Source organism: Bemisia tabaci, chromosome 1 (assembly GCF_918797505.1).
Source record: "Bemisia tabaci chromosome 1, PGI_BMITA_v3".
Lineage (NCBI taxonomy): Eukaryota > Metazoa > Arthropoda > Insecta > Hemiptera > Aleyrodidae > Bemisia > Bemisia tabaci.
The window spans coordinates 84,286,390-84,307,830 of record NC_092793.1 but is presented as its reverse complement, the minus strand read 5'-3'; the positions used below and the strand labels follow the sequence as shown (position 1 = coordinate 84,307,830).

Below are 21,441 nucleotides of genomic sequence, written 5' to 3'. Positions count from 1 at the left end.
AGCTATTTTTTTTAAAAATTCTGTTTCAAAGAGCCTTATGCAAAAACGGCCAATTCCCCCGTAGCTCCGATTGCTTCCATTTTTTAGTATGCTATTTTACCATAACAAAGGGCCCCGTTTCTGATAATTTCAAGTCCAAAAAAAATTTTCCCGCGCTTTGGCGGCGTTGCCAAGTTGCAACCTTAAAAATTCGATAACTTTTGAACCAATTGAGTTATTGATCTGCGGTTTGCGCTAAAATTCTTTAAAAATTATGAACTTTTGTTTTATGTATGATTTTTGGATGGAACGTAACATTAAACTTATGATTCACCTCTTTTTTTGGATTTTTGATCCGTCGAATTTTACATGTTCGTAAATACCCAAAAAAGCCATTTTTTTATTTTGAAAAAAATATGTCCAATCGATTCCTCGTCTGATTTAAGAGGGCGCTACGGTATTATGACAACGAAGAATTATCGTTCATTAACTGCCGATCCTTCGACGAGGTTAAGCAAAAATTGATAGAATCTCCGTTCCCTTTCTCATTTCATTTGTTCCTTATTGTCGTGCCCCCATTCCCCGGTCCATTCCATTTTATAATCTTGGCAATTGGTAAAAATGTAATCTGTATTCCCGTTTGTGACACTGTGATGGCCTAAAATACGGTAACCAATCAGAAATGGATTCCCATTGTCTTTACTCTCAGTATAAAGGGACTCTACCTAATACCTGAAAGGGGCACGTGCAAAACGGGCCATTTGGAGCTCAGGGCAGTTACTTTTGAGACTTGCCCTATTCATTTACCAACAATTTACCATCTTTTCCCAAAGTTTCAAGCCCCCAGACATTTTGGGGCGACGCGGCGGGGGTCAAAGTTAAAAACCGGCAAAATTTTCGCGAATTCATTACTCGAAAACAAGAAGGTTTGGAAAACGCCGTTTAAGCTAACGTATTCTACGTGACGCATAGCAAGAGCTTTCAGAAAATGTATAACATCATAGGGTTTTGTCAACTTCAGCTCGAGTTATTGCCTCCGAAGCGCCGAGTAGCTCAAAAAAGACGGCTTATTTTTTCACGTTCGGGTCGATTAAAAATAAGGCCATTTTTTTTTATTTTGATGAAAACCCGATATGTTGTTCCTGACTCTCTGTAGCCCCTCTAGCTCTTTACCACATGCTAGGAAAATGCAAGATCCATCCATATAGGTCAGTCATTGCGCAGATTTCCCCGCTCGGGGTAAGCCCCTTTCCATTGGCTCGTGACGTCAGCATTACTGCCGCGAAAACCAGAAAAGTCGGAAACAATGCTTTTCTTATGGGAGAGAGCAAATTTTTCTTAATGAATCATTTAAATTTCTTACTTTTAAATCCTTTGAAACTTTCTGTGTGTCGAAAAGAACGTTTAGACATTAGCATTCAGGGTTTCGATTTTGCCGAATTTGTGTTCTTTCATTTTTACAGTTTACTCTGCATCAGCCATTTTTACACGCGAATCTATACCACTAGATGGCTTGTTACATCGCTGACTTCAAAAATCATTTAAAAATATAAAAACGCAAATTCAGCTGAATTGAAACCCTTGACGCTAATTTCTAAACGTTCCTTTCGACACTCAGAAAGCTTCAAAGAATTTAAATGTAAGAAATTTAAACGATTCATTAAGAAAAATTTGTTCTCTCCCATAAGAAAAGCATTGTTTCCGACATTTCTGGTTTTCGCGGCAGTAATGCTGACGTCATGCGCAGAAGATTCTCATTTGGGTTTCGGGAATGACTGACCTATATGGATGGATCTTGGGGAAATGTTTTGGTCGCGAGTTATCAGGGCGGAAAGGAGCGAAGGTCGAGAAAATCTGCTATTTTAAACTGCCCGCGTCGACGGATCAGGATTGCCTACTCTCTCCCCCAAAGGAGCTATCATTGTTGGAACTAGTTGCAATTACCTAGGTTGAAACATGTTTTCAACTTCAAAGTATTGCTGGTTGCCTATCTTTAGATTTTAAACAACTTTGGTTCAGCAATTTTGCAATCTCAGCAGGTTGCAACTTTGTCTTCCGATCGGATCGCCGAAAATCGGCACTTATCGACCAAATAAGGTTGACCGAAAGTTGCAACTTTGTGGCAACTAATACTAATACCAACATTGTTTCAACTTGGTGCAACTTTTACATTGAAAAATGCTACTTGGGTGACTTCATGTTGATACTCTTTACCACCACAAATTATTAATTCCCACCTATCGAGTTTGGTTTGGGTGTTATAGTATCTTTCTGTGAGGAGGTATCTCTTATAATTCATTTAGTAGGTACGCTTGGGAAATGTTGCAAAAGTCGCTAAATTAAGCCACTTTAAAATGCACACAGCATGTGTGGTAAGTTAAATTTGTAATTACCGTAATCCATGAGACGTTTAGCAATGTCGACAGCCTCAATATTGGCAGTCCTCTTAAATTCCCGGACATCAAGAATGAATTCATGGGCGACCAGATTTGATTCAAATCCTTTGAATAATACCTTGTAGTGTGCCTCTAATAACTTGCACATGTAGTTGGCATTTAAAATAGCTACCTGTGTTGCCTTGCGCAATCCTTTCGGACCCATCATCTAAGGAATCATAAAAACAAAGTATTGAGGAGAAATGACAAAAGTTGCAGAGAGGGTAATTACAATTTCAAAAATACATCGCCGGAAAGCGGAAGTTAACCAAAAATTTTCACACATTCCCATTGATGTAATACTCTCGCGATGATTTTTTTTTTTATTTCTATCAATATATTATATTCCTTTTGATGATGCCTGTAAATTTCCCTGCTTTAGTATTCATCTGCTGCCTTTCAGCTCATGGTAAATAGAATCTTCCAAGACTGCTTCTATCGTTTCATTATTGATATAATTTAATCAATATTATAATTAAATGATGGGTGGTATTATTACAATGTTCAAATGTGTGTTAAAATGTGCAAACCTTGATATAAGCCCAAGATATCGGCAGAATGGCAGCAGATCCATAGGGCGCAGCACTAACTGCATTATGTCCACCTTCACTATGATAGAGGAAATCATCTCCAAAGGTTACAATCGAATGTTTTGGAAGGAATGGTGCCAAGTGTTTTTTTCTGAAATGATAAAAAATTTAAGACAATGAACAGTTCGAAATATTCGATTACGATCTGTGCGTATTATTGGGTCCCTACGTTAGAGATAGCTAGGGTTTGGTAAGCCCCCGAGGATGATCAGCAGGAAAAAATGCTGCGAGGGAACGTTGGAGCCGTGTAAATTAAAATTCTGATAAGAAACACAGAAAAATTCAAGACTTAGTACAACGTTAGCACACAAAGTTATCGAGTAGGTGCATTCTTGTTTGTAGCCTTCTACATATACTACAAAGATATTCAGATCAACATTTGCTATCGTTACTGAGGAAAAACAAGAGCTTAAATCCAACCATACTCTGGCATTTTCACCTATTCAGCAATCACCTCCCAATAATGATGACCCTAATAACATAGAAGTTTCTCATCTTTCTCTGTTTCTAAATACCTACCTATTCCATACATATTGGGATTAGGGTAGGTAGGTGGGGGTAAGAGTACCTACGCATTTTTTGGTTTTTCCTGTATTTCCGTGACCGAATCAACTCTTAAGGCGGGAAAAGTGGTCAGGCACCTACTGCAAGCCCTCGCGCACAAGTGCCCTGCATTTTCCGGATTTAGAAATCAAATCCATGGCCGTGACGAATTTTCATTTGAAAATGCGTACTATCGCCCCATCCAATGGGGCAAAAGTACGCAGGTGATTTTTTTTTTTTTTTTAAACATCTCCTGGACTCCAAATTGCAGTTACATTCCGGAAAACGACTGAAACTGGTCTCAAAGGGTTCCAGTATATAGTGCCCAACAACTTTTACTGTGAAAAAAAATAAATAATTCAGTCTTCACAAGCTCCCAAATAATTTTCGAAGTCAATTTTTTTTAAACAGGAAAAGAACAAAGTTTAATTGCCCAAACTAAACAAAGGAACATAAAAATTTATTAAGATACTGAGTTGCCTACATCTTCTTTGTTGAAGTTCCTATACACCTCCCCCCTCCCACTACGCCCCACTTTTGGGCGCGTACTTTTGCCGCATTCTGGCTGCGTACTCTTGCCCCATTTGTAAACATTGAACAACATAAACTAAAACTTTGGGCCCAAGGCCCAAGGTGCGAAAACAACTACGGATTATTAGGCCTTGTCTCCACGGGCCGTTTCACGGGATTTGTCTCAGGGAAAAATCCCACTTACGAAGTTGGGGAAAATATTGAGAAAATCAATACCTGTTTTTCCCAGTACCAAGATTGGTCTTTGTACCCTTAGGACCCACTGAGAGAGGAAGAAGAAGTGAAAACGAACTGTGCGATATTTTGTTGATTACTCCATTGTTCATGTTTGTTTCGTTAAAATAATGTGTCTGTATTGTCAATTGAGTGCAATTATTATTTTAATCCCGGTTAAATAGTCGACTTTACCCAACTACTTAGGTAATTTATCTTCCCGCGCAAACTAGTCGCAGGACTGTATGAGCCTCGTTCCGTGGAGACGGTAACTGGGAAAAATTTCAGAGGATTCATTCTTGCGATTCGAACTTGGGACAAATCCCATGAAAACGACCCGTGGAGACAAGGCCTAAAAGCCAAAACTATAACACTTTGACATGATGCCTGTGCGATTTTTCCATCAACTATTCTACTCACAACAGACAATAAAAATAATAAAAAAATCGATCTTTTTCGCATGAAAAGTGAATTTGCCTCAAAATTCCGTCAAAACACATCCGCTTCGCACAAAACTTCACCGAAAAAAAAGAGGAGTTCATCCAATCGCCCTGGAACCTGGCTCAACATCCTGGCGGTTGAAAAATTGGACTCTAACCTGTTGTTTGTATCAACAGCATGCTGGAACGGCAATTCAGTACCCTTTGGTCTGTTGGACTAATGCTCGAGGCCGCTAAGCCAACGGCCCCAGGCGGTAAATATTACCGCCTCGAGCCGCTGACGCAATAGCTAGGGTAGGTATTGGATTCTATGTCTAACAGGCGGTAAAATCTATACCGCCCCTGACTGTTAACCCGGCACTTCTGAGCCATTGCAAAAAATGCTTTTAATTAACGGAAAAATTTAATTTTCTATTTGTCGTTCATGTTTATGATTATAATTTAATTTGAGAACATCCTTACCTCCACCAGGCTATTCTACCGAAGATGATTCAATCATCCAGCACCCTTTAAATTCTTCTGTCCGAGGCGGGATTAGAACGCGCAACCTTCGGATTACAGCCGTGCGCCGCCTTTACCGTTTGAGCTAGCCAGGCTACCTGTCGGGTGCCTCACTTTTCACACATTATATAGCTTCTCCTATAGTATCTCACTATCTCAATAGAATTTCCTAGTGATCTTCTTGCGCGCTATAAGATTAGTTTGACCCATGAAATATATTTTTCTCTCTTTATGTCTCTCCCTCCTTTTATTTAATTTCAAACTATTAAAAAAATATTTTCTTTATATTTTAGCCTGAGAAACTACTTTCAGACAGTAGCAGCAAATTCTTGCGAAGTTTTGTTGGATGACTCAAAAAAAGGAGGAGGAGAAAAAAAAAAAACAAAGTAAGCAAAAAATTTTCATGAATTTATCAATAAATTTAGGTAAATAGATAGTAGGTAACACTTGCATGTTTGTTACTCAAAATTGTTCATATATTAACTGACCTTCATTTTGTGACTGTTTTAAAGACTCATAGATTAAATTCATAGATCTTTGAAGATGCGAATATTTTGCGGCATAAAATGTTTTAAAGTCTTACCTAAACTATATAAATTTAAGAAAAACCACGTTTTGGTTTCTAACTTTGCCTGATGGTAAAAAAAATGTATTTATTTAAATTTCAAAATGCTGCATCTTCATCTAAAATACTTATAAGACGAAAGTTTGCAATATTTCTAACATCCCGTAAAAGCGGATTTCTTTTTCCGTGTATTTTAACAGGTTCTTTTTTTTACATTACTAAAGGTCTATAATGTTGCTGACAGGGCAGCAATAAAAAACTGAAAATCATGACAATTTTAAAAATAATATCATTATTAAGGGACAGCTAAGAATGATCATGTTTTCCCTTCCCGAGAACAATAGGTAATTATTTGCGGGGGGCCAAAAATTCAAAGTCATCTTAATAAGCCATGGTCATGTTGACGGCCATTATAGTGACTTCAGAGGAACCGTAGGCTCCGCAGTCTAGATAAGTGTTTGTTCAACGCCGCGGAGGCGGTAAAATGAACCGCCTGTCGATTACATTCCCGGGTCTACAGACGTTGATTTTACGAACTACACAAGCTGTTAATTTAAAATACTTTTCATGTTAATTTAACCGTTTGATCTGCCATTTCGTCAGATCTGACAGTCCGTCCATGCAACCGATTTGCTGGTTGCTGTTTTAATAACTAAGATATGTTGAGGTAGCGCCCAGGGCGATTAGATAAAATGAAAAACTGGTATTATATTTGACACCCAAAGTGACTGTTGAAATTACACCTTTTTTTTCGGTGTTCGTCAACAGGTGAAACTCAATGTTTCCAACAACCAACACCCGATGCCATCATAAATTCAAACAAAGCGCGCGAAAAAAGTGGGGTGCGTACTTTTACCTCATGCGTACTCTTGCCCACCTACTCTATGCTTTTGTAATTACGCTCTGTGTTTTACACATTCCTCCTCCGAAGCCAAAGTCTGATCCTCATTTAAGGGGCTTGGAGGATAAGGCGCATGTAGGTAAGTGCAGTTTTTTTAAAATATTGAGGTATCAATGATTTCAAGTAAAACTAGTCTTAATGCATATTCTGTTAAAAATTCGCTCCCAAATGCCAATTTTTAAGGATCAAAAAGCAGTTTGAACTTTCTTACAGCCATAAGGATCCATATAATTTCGAAACTTCGAACACATATTTCTCGAAATACCTAGCAAAAACTGCACTTATGCGCCTTGTCCTCCAAGCCCCTCATTTATTATGAAAAGTCATTGAGATAACTTACACTCCTATGGGACCAACTCCCGGTCCGCCTCCTCCATGGGGAATGCAGAAAGTCTTGTGTAAATTTAAATGAGATACATCTGATCCGAAATCACCAGGCCGGCAAAGACCTACTTGAGCATTCATATTTGCACCATCCAGATAGACCTGGAAAGTTCATTCATGAAATTGACCCTGCTAAAAATTTCCCCCGGGATTGACATGTGATCACATGCGTGCCCGGGGGAATGACATGTGATCACATGCGATCCTAGGGGAATGACATTCGATCACATGTGCTCTCAGGGGAATGACATGTGATCACATGTGCTCCCAGGGGAATGACACATCACATGTACTCCCTTGAGGAACAGACAGGGGAGCCCGTGTGCTCCCCTAGGAGCTAACCTGTGACCCGTGTGCTCCCTTGGGAGCCTACATTTGACCCGTGTGCTCCCATGGGAGTGCCCATGTGACCCATTTGCGCTCTCGTGGGACCTCTCACGGTGTCTCGTGGATCATCGTAGAACTTCAGGGAAAATAGCACAGGCCCATATGTGACTGCCAACGAACTACACCTCTAGAATGGCTGACCAGTGTTAGAGACCCGTAACGTTTTGAAGTTAATATAGGTTAGGTTTACTTGGGCTCACACAGCAGGCTGCCATCTAAACCAAAGACATAATAAAGACGGAGTGCTCGTATCTAAAAGCAGGGGGAAAAAGTGAAGCCTGGTTTGGCGGTGGGTGCTTGTGTGAGTGTGTAAATGAGCGCGGGAATCCATGGCGGCGAACGGAAATTTGATTTGAACTTGTCCTCTTGATTTTTCCACATTTCTTCTTCGAAACGTATTTAAAATGCCTAAAACGAATATATTAAGAAAGTTGGGACTGCGTCCTATTATAATACATCTACTTTTGCTCGGTAACAGGCAGTAATCTCAGATAAAGTTAGTTTTTCTTCTGCTCATGGTGGGTCTGCCGGTTCAAACAGGCCGTTACAGTCGTAGATGACCGTTACTCCCAAATGAAATTAATCGGTCGACGACGGACCAAAACTAACCTAAAGTTATAAAAATATGAGTGTGTAAGTGAATTTGGGCAAAAATCAACCTAAAATACTTTGTTTCCGCAATTTTATTTAGTTCCCGCCCTACATTTGAATTTCAAACTTGTCCCGATTTCGCCGCCAATCCTACAGCCAATAGTAGAGGTGATTGAAAAGAAGCTTCATTTTTTGCTTTTAGCGCTCCGTCTTCATGTCTTTGATCTAAACCCATGTAAGACACTGCCCACCTTTTGCCCCAATTTAGTTGAATAAAGCGATAGCAATGATAGATGGCATTATAATCGCGCCTCAAAAGGTTTTCTTTACTCCAAAAATAGAAAATTTGAAAGCAAACCTCAAAATAATTAAAGTTTCCAAAGGTTGAAATTTTCACATGTAATCCTCATGTGCGAGACGCGGCAGAAATGGAGATTGAGGTTAGCTATACTTGGGCTATCACCTCCCTCCTGCCTTCAAAAACGGTCCCATGCGCGTTACGCAGGTTTGCTATCTGGCGGCCGTTCTAGAGGTGTAGTTCGTTGGTGACAGCAGCCCACTATGTATGTACAGTGGAGCATCACAGAACTATATCCATGGGAAATGCATACAGGACCCTACAGTGTCTTGCAAAGACGTCACCGAACTTGGGAACGGATACAATGCGACAAAACACCGCGTCTTTATCTACTTTAGATGCTTTACAAATTATACCCTGACAAAAATTTCCCTTGGGACTGGGAGTGGACACGATATCACATGGACAGCTTTATGCAATAAGGAACTAGGGTCAAATTTTCGATTTTTTTTTATGATGAATTCCGTATCAGGAGGGTATTTACTTACTATTGAGAAAAAGAAAATCCTCAAAAACAATTTTTATACCGCTTCAGCGACCCCGCAAAAATTTGCCGTCGCAGGATCACGCGAAGTTCATTTTGCAATTGGGACCTATACTATGGTTCCCTATTGCGTAATGCGAAACTCGGATTTCCCATTTTGCAATTCGGAACTATAGACAGGACGGCATAATGCTTTCTCGGCATTCTCGGCTCCTGTACGACCGATCTTGCTGATTTTTGGTACCGGGGGGTATTTTTCGACGGGTAACTCGAATTTCTGGTCAAATTTTGAAAATTCAGAATTCCAAGATGGCGGATGTGGCCTAAAATGCTATCTCGGCGCCTGTTCAATGGATCTTGCTGATTTTTGTTATCGGGGGGTATTTTTCGACGGGAAACTCGAATTTCTGGTCAAATTTTGAAAATTCAGAAATCCAAGATGGCGGGTGTGGCCTAAAATGCTATCTCGGCTCCTGTTCGATGGATCTTGCTGATTTTTGGTAACCGGGGGTATTTTTCGTCGGGAAACTTGAATTTCTGGTCAAATTTTGAAAATCAAAAAATCCAAGATGGCGGATGTGGCCTAAAATGCTATCGGCCCGGCTCTTGTTTGATCGATCTTGCTGATTTTTGGTACCAGGAGGTACCGTAATAGCACACCTAGTCTTGGAGATGTTTTTAAAACGTGTCAATGACACCAAGCCTCATTTCTGAAATGTTTCACGTGATACTTTAAAAACCCGAATGAAGTGTCAAACACGAAGCCACTCTGTGTTCAACACATTCCCATGTCACTACATTTTATTTGTCTGTGAAACATTTGCAGATTGTGTCACCGAAATGTTTCGAATTCATTTTTTACATATTTCAATGACACAATGGGCAAAGGTCTCCGTTGGCAGTGCATTTTTGACACATTTCTGACACATTTGTAAAACAATGAGCCTTTAACTCAGATTTTCCTCTGATTTTCTAAATGTTTATGACACATTTTCGGTATAATCACTACAGTCCATGTAGTGTTTAACACGAGCCCACTCTGTGTTGAATACATCCGCGTGTCACTACTTCTTAACCGTAAAAAAATTTTCAGACATCTGTTTTAGCAAACGTCGTGGAGGCATTATAGCTATCAAATCAAGTGCCTGGGCGGCCTGATTACAGACTATGCCTAAGGAGAGTATGGAACTATGGGTTCACTCCATCAGTATTAAACTATCAGAGGGATTAGGACGTCCTCACTTTAGAAAAGTATACGCAAAGCATGATGTACGGTTTCAATATTTTAGATAATCCATAACTTATAAGCTCTTATGGAGATAAATGCAATGCATACCAAGAATTTAAAACTATTTTCAACTCTGCATAATTAAATAGCCAAAAATTAAACCTTGAGACAAAAAAATAAACCAAAATTTGGTGAAATTGGAAAATGAAACGTCAACGCTCTCTGGTGGGTTCAGTTTGATCTAGGAAAATTTTTAGAAAGGTCTGAGAAATTTTTTCAACTTGTGTTCACCAGGTTTTAATGACAATCAAGGCACTGTTTTGTTTAACTGATATATTCCTGACACGTTTCTGAAATAAATTTCCTTACCCTTATGCGTTTCAATTAATTTTAAAAATGGTTATGACGTACGATCGCCGCGGATCAATTAAATGAGAGTGATACGAGTATTTCAACTGGAGAGCAATGAGGGAAATCCGTACACGAAAATCTGAGGGCGTTTCAAATACCATTCCGTCACGTTTCATACATAGATTCAACATATAGCTGTACATTATCAGATTAAAAATACGGAATATCTGCCAGTTGTTTCAGAAACATGTTTTTGAAGGATCTTGGAAACGTTGCTAAATTGTGTCAGAAATATGTCAGGTTTATTTCTCAGAAACTTCGAACTTCCAAGAATTTCTGCAGCAACGTTTTAAATATGTTTTAGAAATGTTTCCAAAATATTTAGTTGATCTCCTTTCCCAACATATCGTACACAAATCTAATATGAATCTGTGCCTGGGTCGTTAAAAAAGAAATTGACACAATGAACCACTAGACAGGGTACGAATTTTAGCATTCTAATACATGTTTCTGAACCAAAATTTCACGTAGAATACGATTCGCGCAACAAAAGTTATTGAAACCAACTCTTAGCGAAGATATTAACGTTTTTATTTCACATCAGTTACGAGGAATTTGAACTGGCCACTCACAAGAAACTCAAAGCTCTACGTGAGTCAAATCGCGCACTACAACGGTTTCAGCAAGCTTCTCAATCGAGCAATGTTTATTTCCCACCATGTGTTGTTCAAACTATAAGCAATTTGCTATAGCTGAGCCAAAGCGTCAGGACTGAGGTTGCCAGATTTATATATCGCTGAGACGTTGATGATAACGTTTAGCGCGCGATGTGAATCACGTAGAGCATTGAGTTTTCATGAGCGGGTGGTTTCAATTCACGCATCAAGAATCATTAAATATCTTCGTAAGGAGTTAATTTCGGTAATTTTCGTTGTGCGTTTCGCGTTCTACGTGAAATTTTGGTCAGGAAACAAGTATCAGAATGCTGAAATTCGTACCTTGTCTAGTGGTCCATTACAAATTTTTTCCGATAGATGTCAATAAAGGTTCACTGATTTTCATATAAATTGTGGCAGAAATGTTCCGAAAATATGTTTCAATCATAGGCTTACCTGTGGCAATGGTTTTGAAATGTTTTTGAAACCTTTCTAATATAGTTTATTGAACGGACTGCAATATATTGACAACACATAGCTGACACAATTCTTACACATTTTTCGGGTGGGTTATTTATGCCTTTTTGAAATAAGTTTGAAACGTTTCCAACTTATTTTTAAAAAAGTTTGAATGACCGCAATTAGAAACATTTTCGATTTGTTTTCAATACGTTTCAAAGACACGGCCAACTTGCCCATTTCATGTATTCGTATTGAAAATTTGTTGGAAACATATGTCAATGACTGATCCGAGATTGACGTAATTTGAAACATTTTAAAAACATTCCATTGTGTAACTGTGCTATTAGGGATTTTGGACGGGAAACTCGAATTTCTGGTCAAATTTTGAAAATTTGAAAATCCAAGATGGCGGATGTGGCCTAAAATGCTATCTCGGGCTGCTCGACCTATCGTGGTGAATCTTGGTTGCATAGGGGATATTTTTGGCAAATTCCTCGCCGCAAATTCCTAGCCGCGAGTTTCGAAAAATTGAAATTTTTCAAATGTTGACATTGAGCTTGTTCAGTTATTTTTTATTTTTGCGTTTTTTGAAGTATTTACTACGCATAAGCTACAATAATTTTCTTCGATATTTTTCGCATTTCAATCCACGAAAAACAAGTTTGAGGTTGCGTCTTCTGAGCTCCCCTTTAAACGTGTGTCCGAGGAATGAAAGATCCCCCAGGGGATACTTACTCAAGTAAGGTCATTTTCGGCCACATCCACCATCTTGGATTTTCGAATTTTCAAAATTCGATCAGAAATTTGAGTTTCCCATCCAAAAATACTACCTGGTACCAAGATTCACCGCGGTAGATGGAGCACGAGCCGGGATAGCATTTTAGGCCACATCCGCCATCTTGGATTTTTGAATTTTCAAAATTTGACCAGAAATTCGAGTTTCCCGTCGAAAAATACCCTCGGATACCAAAAATCAGCAAGATCCATCGAACAGGAGCCGAGATAGCATTATAGGCCACATCCTTAATCTTGGATTTTCGAATTTTCAAAATTTCACGATTCACGGGTTTGTTGACCTATTCAAGGGTTATCGATCAATTCACGGATTTTTTGAACGAATCACGGGGTTGTCAATCGATTCACGGATTTGCGGATCGATTCGCTGGTTTTTGATCGATTCACGGTCGTCAATCGAATCAGTGCCGATCAAATCACGTCAATCGGTTCATGTTCTAACTTTTCGATCGATTCATGTCGGTCATGTCGGAATCATAACACCGGTTTTTCAATAATTTGTCGATCGAGTCGGTGTCGATCGATTCATGCTTTCATTTTTTGATCGATTCATGTCAATCAAATCTATAAACCCTCCCGTCCAAATTGCATGTTAATATTTGCCACCATTCTCGAAATATTAGCAAGTCGGTAGGTATCCATATTTTTGGCACACCCTGTTTTTTGTAGAATATCTTTCCGCAGGGACAATGCACCTCCCCCCTTCCTCGTATGATGGAAGGAAGGGGTGTTTTCTCTGTTGGGGTTAACCCTCCAGTTTGTAATAGTGACACCAGGGTCGTCTCCCCTATGCAGTCAGTGCTAAAACTATCTATAGTTCCTAATTGCAAAATGAGCTTCCCCGGATTCTTCATTTTGCAATAAGGAACTATAGCCTTTTTTTGTAATTATTGGCAACAGTGTGATGTTTTTGACGAATCTGTCAACACAGGGTGTTAAAGGAAACTCCACACGGAAAAAAAAAGTCCTGCCATTTTAATCGTCGCGACTGCTGAAGGAACAGCCCTTGGCTGTTAAAAAACGGCACAGCATCCTGGTTGTTAAAATAACATTACCTTTGTCTGTTATTACAACAGGCGCTTTGCTGTCACAATGACAGTAATGAATGTAACAACGACAGCAAAATCAGTGCTCAACCTCATCGCGAATAGTCTGTTACACTGGCAGCGCAGCTTCTGGCGTAAACGCCGGTTTTTTTCAGATTGACGTTCACGCTGCCTTCGATTTAACAGCGGCCGCTGCTGTCGAAATAGCAGCGTCGCTGTTCTCATGACAGCCAGTTCGTTTTTGAATTTAAATCCACGCTGCTGTCGATGTAGCAGCGCTGCTGCTCATGTAAAAGCTAAATCGCTCTTGAATTTTCCTTCACACTGCTGTTAATGGAGCAGATACAATGCCACGCAACTGTAAAAAATTATGGTCATACTTACATGCCTTATGTAAATAGCTGATAACTGCTTAACTGGTTTCAAGTAAATGATACAAAAACCGTAGATAATATTCGGTCAAAGTAACATTTACAGACTAAATCAGTTCACAATGAGTTAATTTCACAAAAATTTTAACATTTAAATGCACAGAAACACTACACAAAGTATACATCTTTGCAGTTCTCGGTGGGGAAACGAGAATTGAACATGGCCTTGGGGTCGTCAACAAATTATGTGAGGCACATTTTAAACCCTTCCTCTCCATCCGTTATTTTCTTTTTTTCAAATAACCGAACTTTTCACTCGCAGCCTGGTCAGATACCGCACAGACACTGTATTACACATTGAAACACTTTACGCCATTAAGACAATGTCACGTTGGCGTCATCAATAAAAAACAACGTAAGAACCAAACAGCAGATCGTGCTTATGAGTTAAAAACACCGAAAATGTATTATAAAAGGTTTCAAAAAAATCTACCAAGATTAAGATTTGCTAAAATATCACTCATTTCATTTCAAAACAGCCTAATTTCTGTGGAACGAAGAAAGGAAAAAATCACACAATGGAATTGGGTCGGAAAGTATAGAGGACAGGGCTAATGGTATAATCTACAGGAAACGAAATCAAAAGAGTGCTGCATATAAATATGTAAGGCACGCTAAAAATAATAATTTGATGCACTGGACGCAAACCTAATTGAGTTGAGAGTGCGTGTAATGTCAATGGTGAAGTTGAAACCAAAAAGCACAAATATACAGCAGCAGAAATTTCGAATTGAACGGATTCATGATGATGCCTCAAAAAATGGCGTCTGCCCGCAACTGATTACAGTGTGCCCAAATTTACTTATATCGTAAGAGTTACTTTCCTATGGAGCTACTAATTTTGCAGATCGCGCACTGAGTATCAAAACTAATCACTTTCTTCGCCAAATTTCACTCGCAAACACAATTTGAGCACGATTTCGAAACGCAAGCGCAAGACTTCTCTGACTCAAAACCACTGACTGTTGAGCAAACGAAATCCCTTTAAACAATGACATGGCGGCCTCAGCGAACAGACTGGAATGCGGGAACAACGCCGAAGGAAGAAACAACCGAACGCCAGGCCGGGCGGTTGGAGTTCTGAGAATTTCCCTGACGGGCCCTTTTTTAGGACGGCGCGCAACCCTCGAGAGGAGGGTGGGCAGTGTGGCGGGTAGGGTAGGAGAGGTTTTCTGCGTCACCGCTCGCAGCGGGGCGATCGACAACTGTATAAACTGCGCATGCGCGCTGCGCCGATCGCGCGGGACTGGCCGGGATGGAATGCTCCGTGCAACGGACAGCATTTTACTGTCAACTCGCTGTTAAATGAGAGGCTGCTATTTCGACACCCTCGCTGTTGCTTTAGCAGATTATTTCTGCAAATTTAACGACCTTCAAAACATTAGACCAACACCTGCACGAGTGTAAATTTAAAATCCAAACGAATGTCAAAATAACGTGTGGACTGTAAAATCAAAAGTCAATGACAGTCATTCCAAAAGCTTCAGGAACTGTTGAATTAATGACTGCGCCTGACGTTATCTCAGCAGTCGTGTGATGATGGAATAACATACAGAATGTTATTTCAAAAGCATCAATAAGATGTTGAGCTAACAGAGTTGCACACTTTTGTTTCAACATACTTAAAATGTTAAACTATCAGTCACGACAACTAAAAGAACAGAGAAACGTCAAACAAATTTAACATTCAATGCGACTGTTAAAATGACAGGTCTTTTTTTTCCGTGCATAGCTATAAAATGAACCATCAAACCGCAACATTGATCGTTTTGATGAAAAACGCCAATGGTTTTTGCAAAAGTTGCTCTCCTGAAAACCTACCGTTCTGCCTATAGTTCCGAATTGCAAAATGCTATCCACATGTGCTCCCCTAGGGGATGGACAGGAGAGCCCCTGTGCTCCCAAGCTAATGACAGCGATAATGGGACCTGTGCACCCATGGGAGTCTGGGGATCTTCAGTGTCGTCCCTCCGTCCCCGCGCGTCCCGTAGCTTTAAGGTTCGGTTGGCGGACTTCCGGCTTCTTGGTTGTTTTTTTTTTTTTTTTTTTTTTTTTTTTCAATCAATTTAATAATTTACTAGCCGTTGTGGCTCGCTTCACTCACCTCGCGTGTAGCCGGGGGCTCCGCCCCCCTGAACCCCCGGTCACTCATAGATGTAATCCAAGAAGAACTCTTTTCTGAATATATGAATCCGAGAGGCATTCCTCCCTAAAGTAGTGTACTTGTATTTGTTCTTCATTTCTCACACTTAACATAACCCATTGGTTATTCATGAGCTGAATACACAATAAGTCTAGGAAGGAAACAAAAAAAAAAACTGAAGGAATTACAACTTCATACCTGACCGCCATGACTGTGGATTAGGTCACAAACATCCGCAACAGTTTCTTCAAATATTCCAAAAGTAGACGGATATGTTATCATCAAACACGATAAATTTTCTGTGTGTTCATTCACCTGCAAATTAATTTATAGCTAACTTGAAATTTTAATCATTTCAATTTCTCCAAACAAAAAAATAAAGCTAAAAATCAGCTTGAGAGAAAACGAAGAAGAAGAGAAACCGGCCGTGCCTCCTAATTGAATCACATCTCGATTAAAAAACAATGAAAATATTCCGACCCACAGTACGTTTTTAACACTTTTAATGCGGTCAACATACCACCCGCGATTTTTTTACGGAAATGTCAACTAGAAGGCTTACTGATTGAGGAACAACAAAACGCGAAATCTGTAGTTTAGCCGTTTTTGAGAAAATGCGATTTTTCGCTGTTTTGGCGGGAATTTCGGGTCAAGACGCTGAAAAAGTCAAGTTAGGCTGTTTTTGTGGCTTGTAAATGCATACCCTACACAATCATACATAGTTATACATTTTTAGTCAATCAAGTATCAGTAGATAGCTATTCGTGCATATTGCCAAAAATTGCCCCCAAATTGCCTAAATTTCAAAATGGGGGCCATAATTAGGCCTCCCGGATTTCGATTTTTTTAAAATACGCATACAGTGTCATGTAAGGTGTCAACTCCCGTGTTTTCTTGGTCGTAGATTTCAGATATGAAGTTAAAAAAGTCCCCCGGTCAAAGGAGGTACCCCAAATCCAAATGGCAGCCAATTTTGAAAGACAAGAGGGTGAATTTTTAAAATGTTCGCGTGATAAGGCAAGTGAGGCATCATTTCTTATGTAATTTTGGTCGTAGATTTCATTTATGAAGTCATTAAAGCCCTCCAGTCAAAGGGATTGCTCCAAATGCCAAAATGGCGGCCAAAGAGCCTCGCCAAAAAGTGGTGTTTTTTCGCCCCTTTTTTTATACCTGAGTTGGTCAACCGTACAGTGCTCAAATGAAAGCCTATGGTAAGGCAAACTTCCATGCAAAGTTTCAACTTGAAGTGACCCCTGGTTTAGGCTGTACAGCGTTGCCAATTTTCCAGTTTCATGTGCTAAAATCAAGGATATTGGACTATTAGTCCGGTGCATAAGTAGACTAATACACCCAAGCTGGTCAACGAGACAGGGCTCAAACGAAAGCTTATGGTAAGGCAAACTTCTGGGAAAAGTTTCAACTTGAAGTGAAACCTCGTTTAGGCTGTACAGCGTCGCCAATTTTCCATTTTTATGCGCTAAACTCACGAAATACTGAATCGTCATGGTTCAAGCGGACTATTATACCCGAGTTGGTCAACGAGACAAGGCTCAAACGAAAGCTTATGGTAAGGCAAACTTCCGGGAAAAGTTTCAACTTGAAGTGAAACCTCGTTTAGGCTGTACAGCGTCGCCAATTTTCCATTTTTATGCGCTAAACTCACGAAATACTGAATCGTCATGGTTCAAGCGACTATTATACCCGAGTTGGTCAACAAGACAAAGCTCAAACGAAAGCTTATGGTAAGGCAAACTTCCGGGAAAAGTTTCAACTTGAAGTGAAACCTCGTTTAGGCTGTACAGCGTCGCCAATTTTCCATTTTTATGCGCTAAACTCACGAAATACTGAATCGTCATGGTTCAAGCGACTATTATACCCGAGTTGGTCAACGAGACAAAGCTCAAACGAAAGCTCATGGTAAGGCAAACTTCCGGGAAAAGTTTCAACTTGAAGTGAAACCTCGTTGAGGCTGTACAGCGTTGCCAATTTTCCATTTTTATGTGCCAAAATGAAGAAATTCGGGACTAATAGTCCAATGCATCATAATTAAACAAACTAGTTCATCGGTCCTACGAGCTGAATACTACCCTGAGATCGAATAGAAGCGCAACTAAGGGCCATCGTAAACTTTCGAAGCAGTGTTGCCAATTTATTATTAATTTTTTTAACATAAAATTAGGGTTTTTCCGAGATTTTTGGGGAAAACGTACCTTCATGGGCTATAACTTTAATGAGTTTGGGCAAAAAATTACGACTCGATTGTAAATGAACGCTACAGACGGAGAAAATTGAATTCCGAACGCAATGATTCAGTATTTCGTGAGTTTAGCGCATAAAAATGGAAAATTGGCGACGCTGTACAGCCTAAACGAGGTTTCACTTCAAGTTGAAACTTTTCCCGGAAGTTTGCCTTACCATAAGCTTTCGTTTGAGCCTTGTCTCGTTGACCAACTCGGGTATAATAGTCGCTTGAACCATGACGATTCAGTATTTCGTGAGTTTAGCGCATAAAAATGGAAAATTGGCAACGCTGTACAGCCTAAACGAGGTTTCACTTCAAGTTGAAACTTTTCCCAGAAGTTTGCCTTACCATAAGCTTTCGTTTGAGCCCTGTCTCGTTGACCAACTTGGGTGTACTAGTCTACTTATGCACCGGACTAATAGTCCAATATCCTTGATTTTAGCACATGAAACTGGAAAATTGGCAACGCTGTACAGCCTAAACCAGGGGTCACTTCAAGTTGAAACTTTGCATGGAAGTTTGCCTTACCATAGGCTTTCATTTGAGCACTGTCCGGTTGACCAACTCGGGTATAAAAAAAAAGGGGCGAAACTTGGCGAGGCTCTTTGAAAGGCGGGAGGGTGAATATTTTAAATGTTTACGTGAAATCCATAGTAAAAGTGAATCAGCCTGACGTTAGACTATGTTTCATAAACTACCCTGAGTCGGACTAATTCAGTAGTCTGACTCCCGTCTTTCAAATTTGGCCGCCATCTTGGTATTCGGAGCAATCCCTTTGACTGGAGGGCTTTTATGACTTCATAAATGAAATCTACGACCTAAATTACGTAAGAAATGATGCCTCATTTGCCTTATCACGCAAACATTTTAAAAATTCACCCTCTTGTCTTTCAAAATTGGCTGCCATCTTGGATTTTGGGCACCCCCTTTGACCAGGGGACTTTTTAAACTTCATATCTGAAATTTACGACCAAAAAAACATGGGAGTTGACACCTAACATGACACTGTATGCGTATTTTAAAAAAATCGAAATCCCGGAGGCCTAATTATGGCCCCCATTTTGAAATTTAGGCAATTTGGGGGCAATTTTTGGCAATATGCACAAATTCTACCGACACCGATTTACCGATTATCTACTGACACTTGATTGACTAAAAATGTATAGGGTATGCATTTACAAGCCACAAAAACAGCCTAACTTGACTTTTTCAGCGTCTTGACCCGAAATTCCTGCCAAAAAAGCGAAAAATCGCATTTCCTCAAATACGGCTAAACTACAGATTTCGCGGTTTGTTGTTCCTCAATCAGTAAGCCTTCTAGTTGACATTTCTGCAAAAGAATCGCGGGTGGTATGTTGACCGCATTAAAAGTGTTAAAAACGTACTGTGGACCGTGTCAAAAAAAATTTGAAACTTGTTCGAAAAAGAGGAAAAAAGAAGGAAGCATACTTGCCACGTAAAACATCTCAATTGAAAAAAAAATTATTAAAAGTGCTCTTCACGCTTCTAAAACCCTCATTTTCGAGGAAGATGTAATAAGTACGATCGTGATAGGTACTTTTATTGGGAAAACCCCCTTTCCAAATTTTACGCTAAGAACTGCATGTATAATACATAGGCTGTCCCAAAACAACTGAGAGTAAGTCTGTATTTCAGAAACAATAATAGATATTGAAACGCGGTTTGTATGAAGTTGTAGTTCATATCCTTAGCTATCCAACGAGCCCAAGATTAGCTCATTTGGTCAAAATTTCGCTGAGTTACAGCAATTTTCCGGAGGCGCGTAAAAAATAAACCTACAGGATTTTTTGGTATTTTTTTTCTTGTCTGAACTGTTGTTCCGAGAGTCGCGCAGTTGATCGCAACTTTGCGGATCACGTTGGCACTGGTCTAGATGTTAGTTCTAACATGTCTGCATGTGCTTTCATTGCATATCAGAGTTTTCTTCAACTTCCCAGCTCAGTGAAGCCAACATTGTCTAGCGTTAATGACACTTTCCTACGCCGCAGAAGTTGACGGCCGGTCGCCATGCGGAATCAAAGCCGCCGACTCGCGACCCTCGGAAAAAGCTGCATGCCACCGATAAATGGTGCTCTTCCCAAGTCGATTTTCTCCATAAGCAACTGACATCTCTTTCACAGTATCAGAGGCAGTTAAACCTCGGCAAACACAGTAACGGATGGCATATGCGTTGCTCTTGTTTCAGCTCCGCGGGCAAACTCATTGCACCAAACGAAAACACGTGTCATTAACGCTAGACAATGTTGGCTTCACTGAGCTGGGAAGTTGAAGAAAACTCTGATATGCAATGAAAGCACATGCAAATATATTAAAACTTACATCTAGACCAAAGTTAACGTGATCCGCAAAGTTGCGATCAACTGCGCGACTCTCGTAACAACAGTTCAGACAAGAAAAAAAATACCAAAAAATCCTGTAGGTTTATTTTTTTACGCGCCTCCGGAAAAATTGCTGTAACTCAGCGAAATTTTGACCAAATGAGCTAATCTTGGGCTCGTTGGATAGCTAAGGATATGAACTACAACTTCATACAAACCGCGTTTCAATATCTATTATTGTTTCTGAAATACAGACTTACTCTCAGTTGTTTTGGGACAGCCTATGTAGGTACGTAGGATGTTCCAATAAGTACCCAAAAATGCTGCATTTTTCCTGTTTTGAGCAAACAGTAAGAGCTATTAACATGCGATTTACCAGGGCTCTAGATTGAATCCTTAGCATTGAAACAAGACTAGGTCTCACAAGTTATAGGTCTCAAACTTTAAAATTAACGAAGTGAAAGAATTTCAACGTGATTTCTAATGGACCCTGCGGTCCGGCAAGTCCCTCCAGCAAATCCTAATAAAGAATATCAAAGCAGACTTCGCAAAAATTCAAAACTGATTTGAAGAAAGCATGTTAAGTAATGGAATGAAGTTGACTATGGCCACAGTGTAACACTTGAGAACAGTTGGCAACCATGTTTCCATGGCAAATTTTCTTTTACAACACACTGTTGCCACTTGCACTCTCCCTGAAGCGAAACTTCGGCAATTTTGGCGTTTGAGACCTATAATCTGGAAGCTGCGCAACACAGGCCGTCTTTATTATTACGATGACAAAACTTCTATTCCGTATGACCTGGCGTGAAGTGGGTTGTTCTGATGTAAGACAATGTTGCTGAT

The 21,441-nt window shown here is 39.8% G+C and overlaps 1 protein-coding gene and 1 long non-coding RNA gene across 6 annotated transcripts in view; both read right to left on the bottom strand.

Moving 5' to 3' along the window:
- LOC140226030 (uncharacterized) overlaps positions 1-21,441 on the bottom strand; it is a 234,405-nt gene that overhangs the window by 101,625 nt on the left and 111,339 nt on the right. The window lies entirely within an intron of this gene.
- Positions 1-21,441, bottom strand: part of LOC109039911 (glycine dehydrogenase (decarboxylating), mitochondrial) — a 138,262-nt gene that overhangs the window by 17,275 nt on the left and 99,546 nt on the right. For all 5 annotated transcript variants that reach the window (XM_072306323.1, XM_019055633.2, XM_019055635.2 and 2 more), the window contains 4 exons: positions 16,213-16,329; positions 7,039-7,184; positions 2,945-3,095; positions 2,373-2,583 (listed from right to left, as the gene is read on the bottom strand). In XM_072306323.1, coding sequence (XP_072162424.1) covers positions 2,373-2,583; positions 2,945-3,095; positions 7,039-7,184; positions 16,213-16,329 — 625 coding nt within the window. The remainder of the gene's footprint in view (positions 1-2,372; positions 2,584-2,944; positions 3,096-7,038; positions 7,185-16,212; positions 16,330-21,441) is intronic.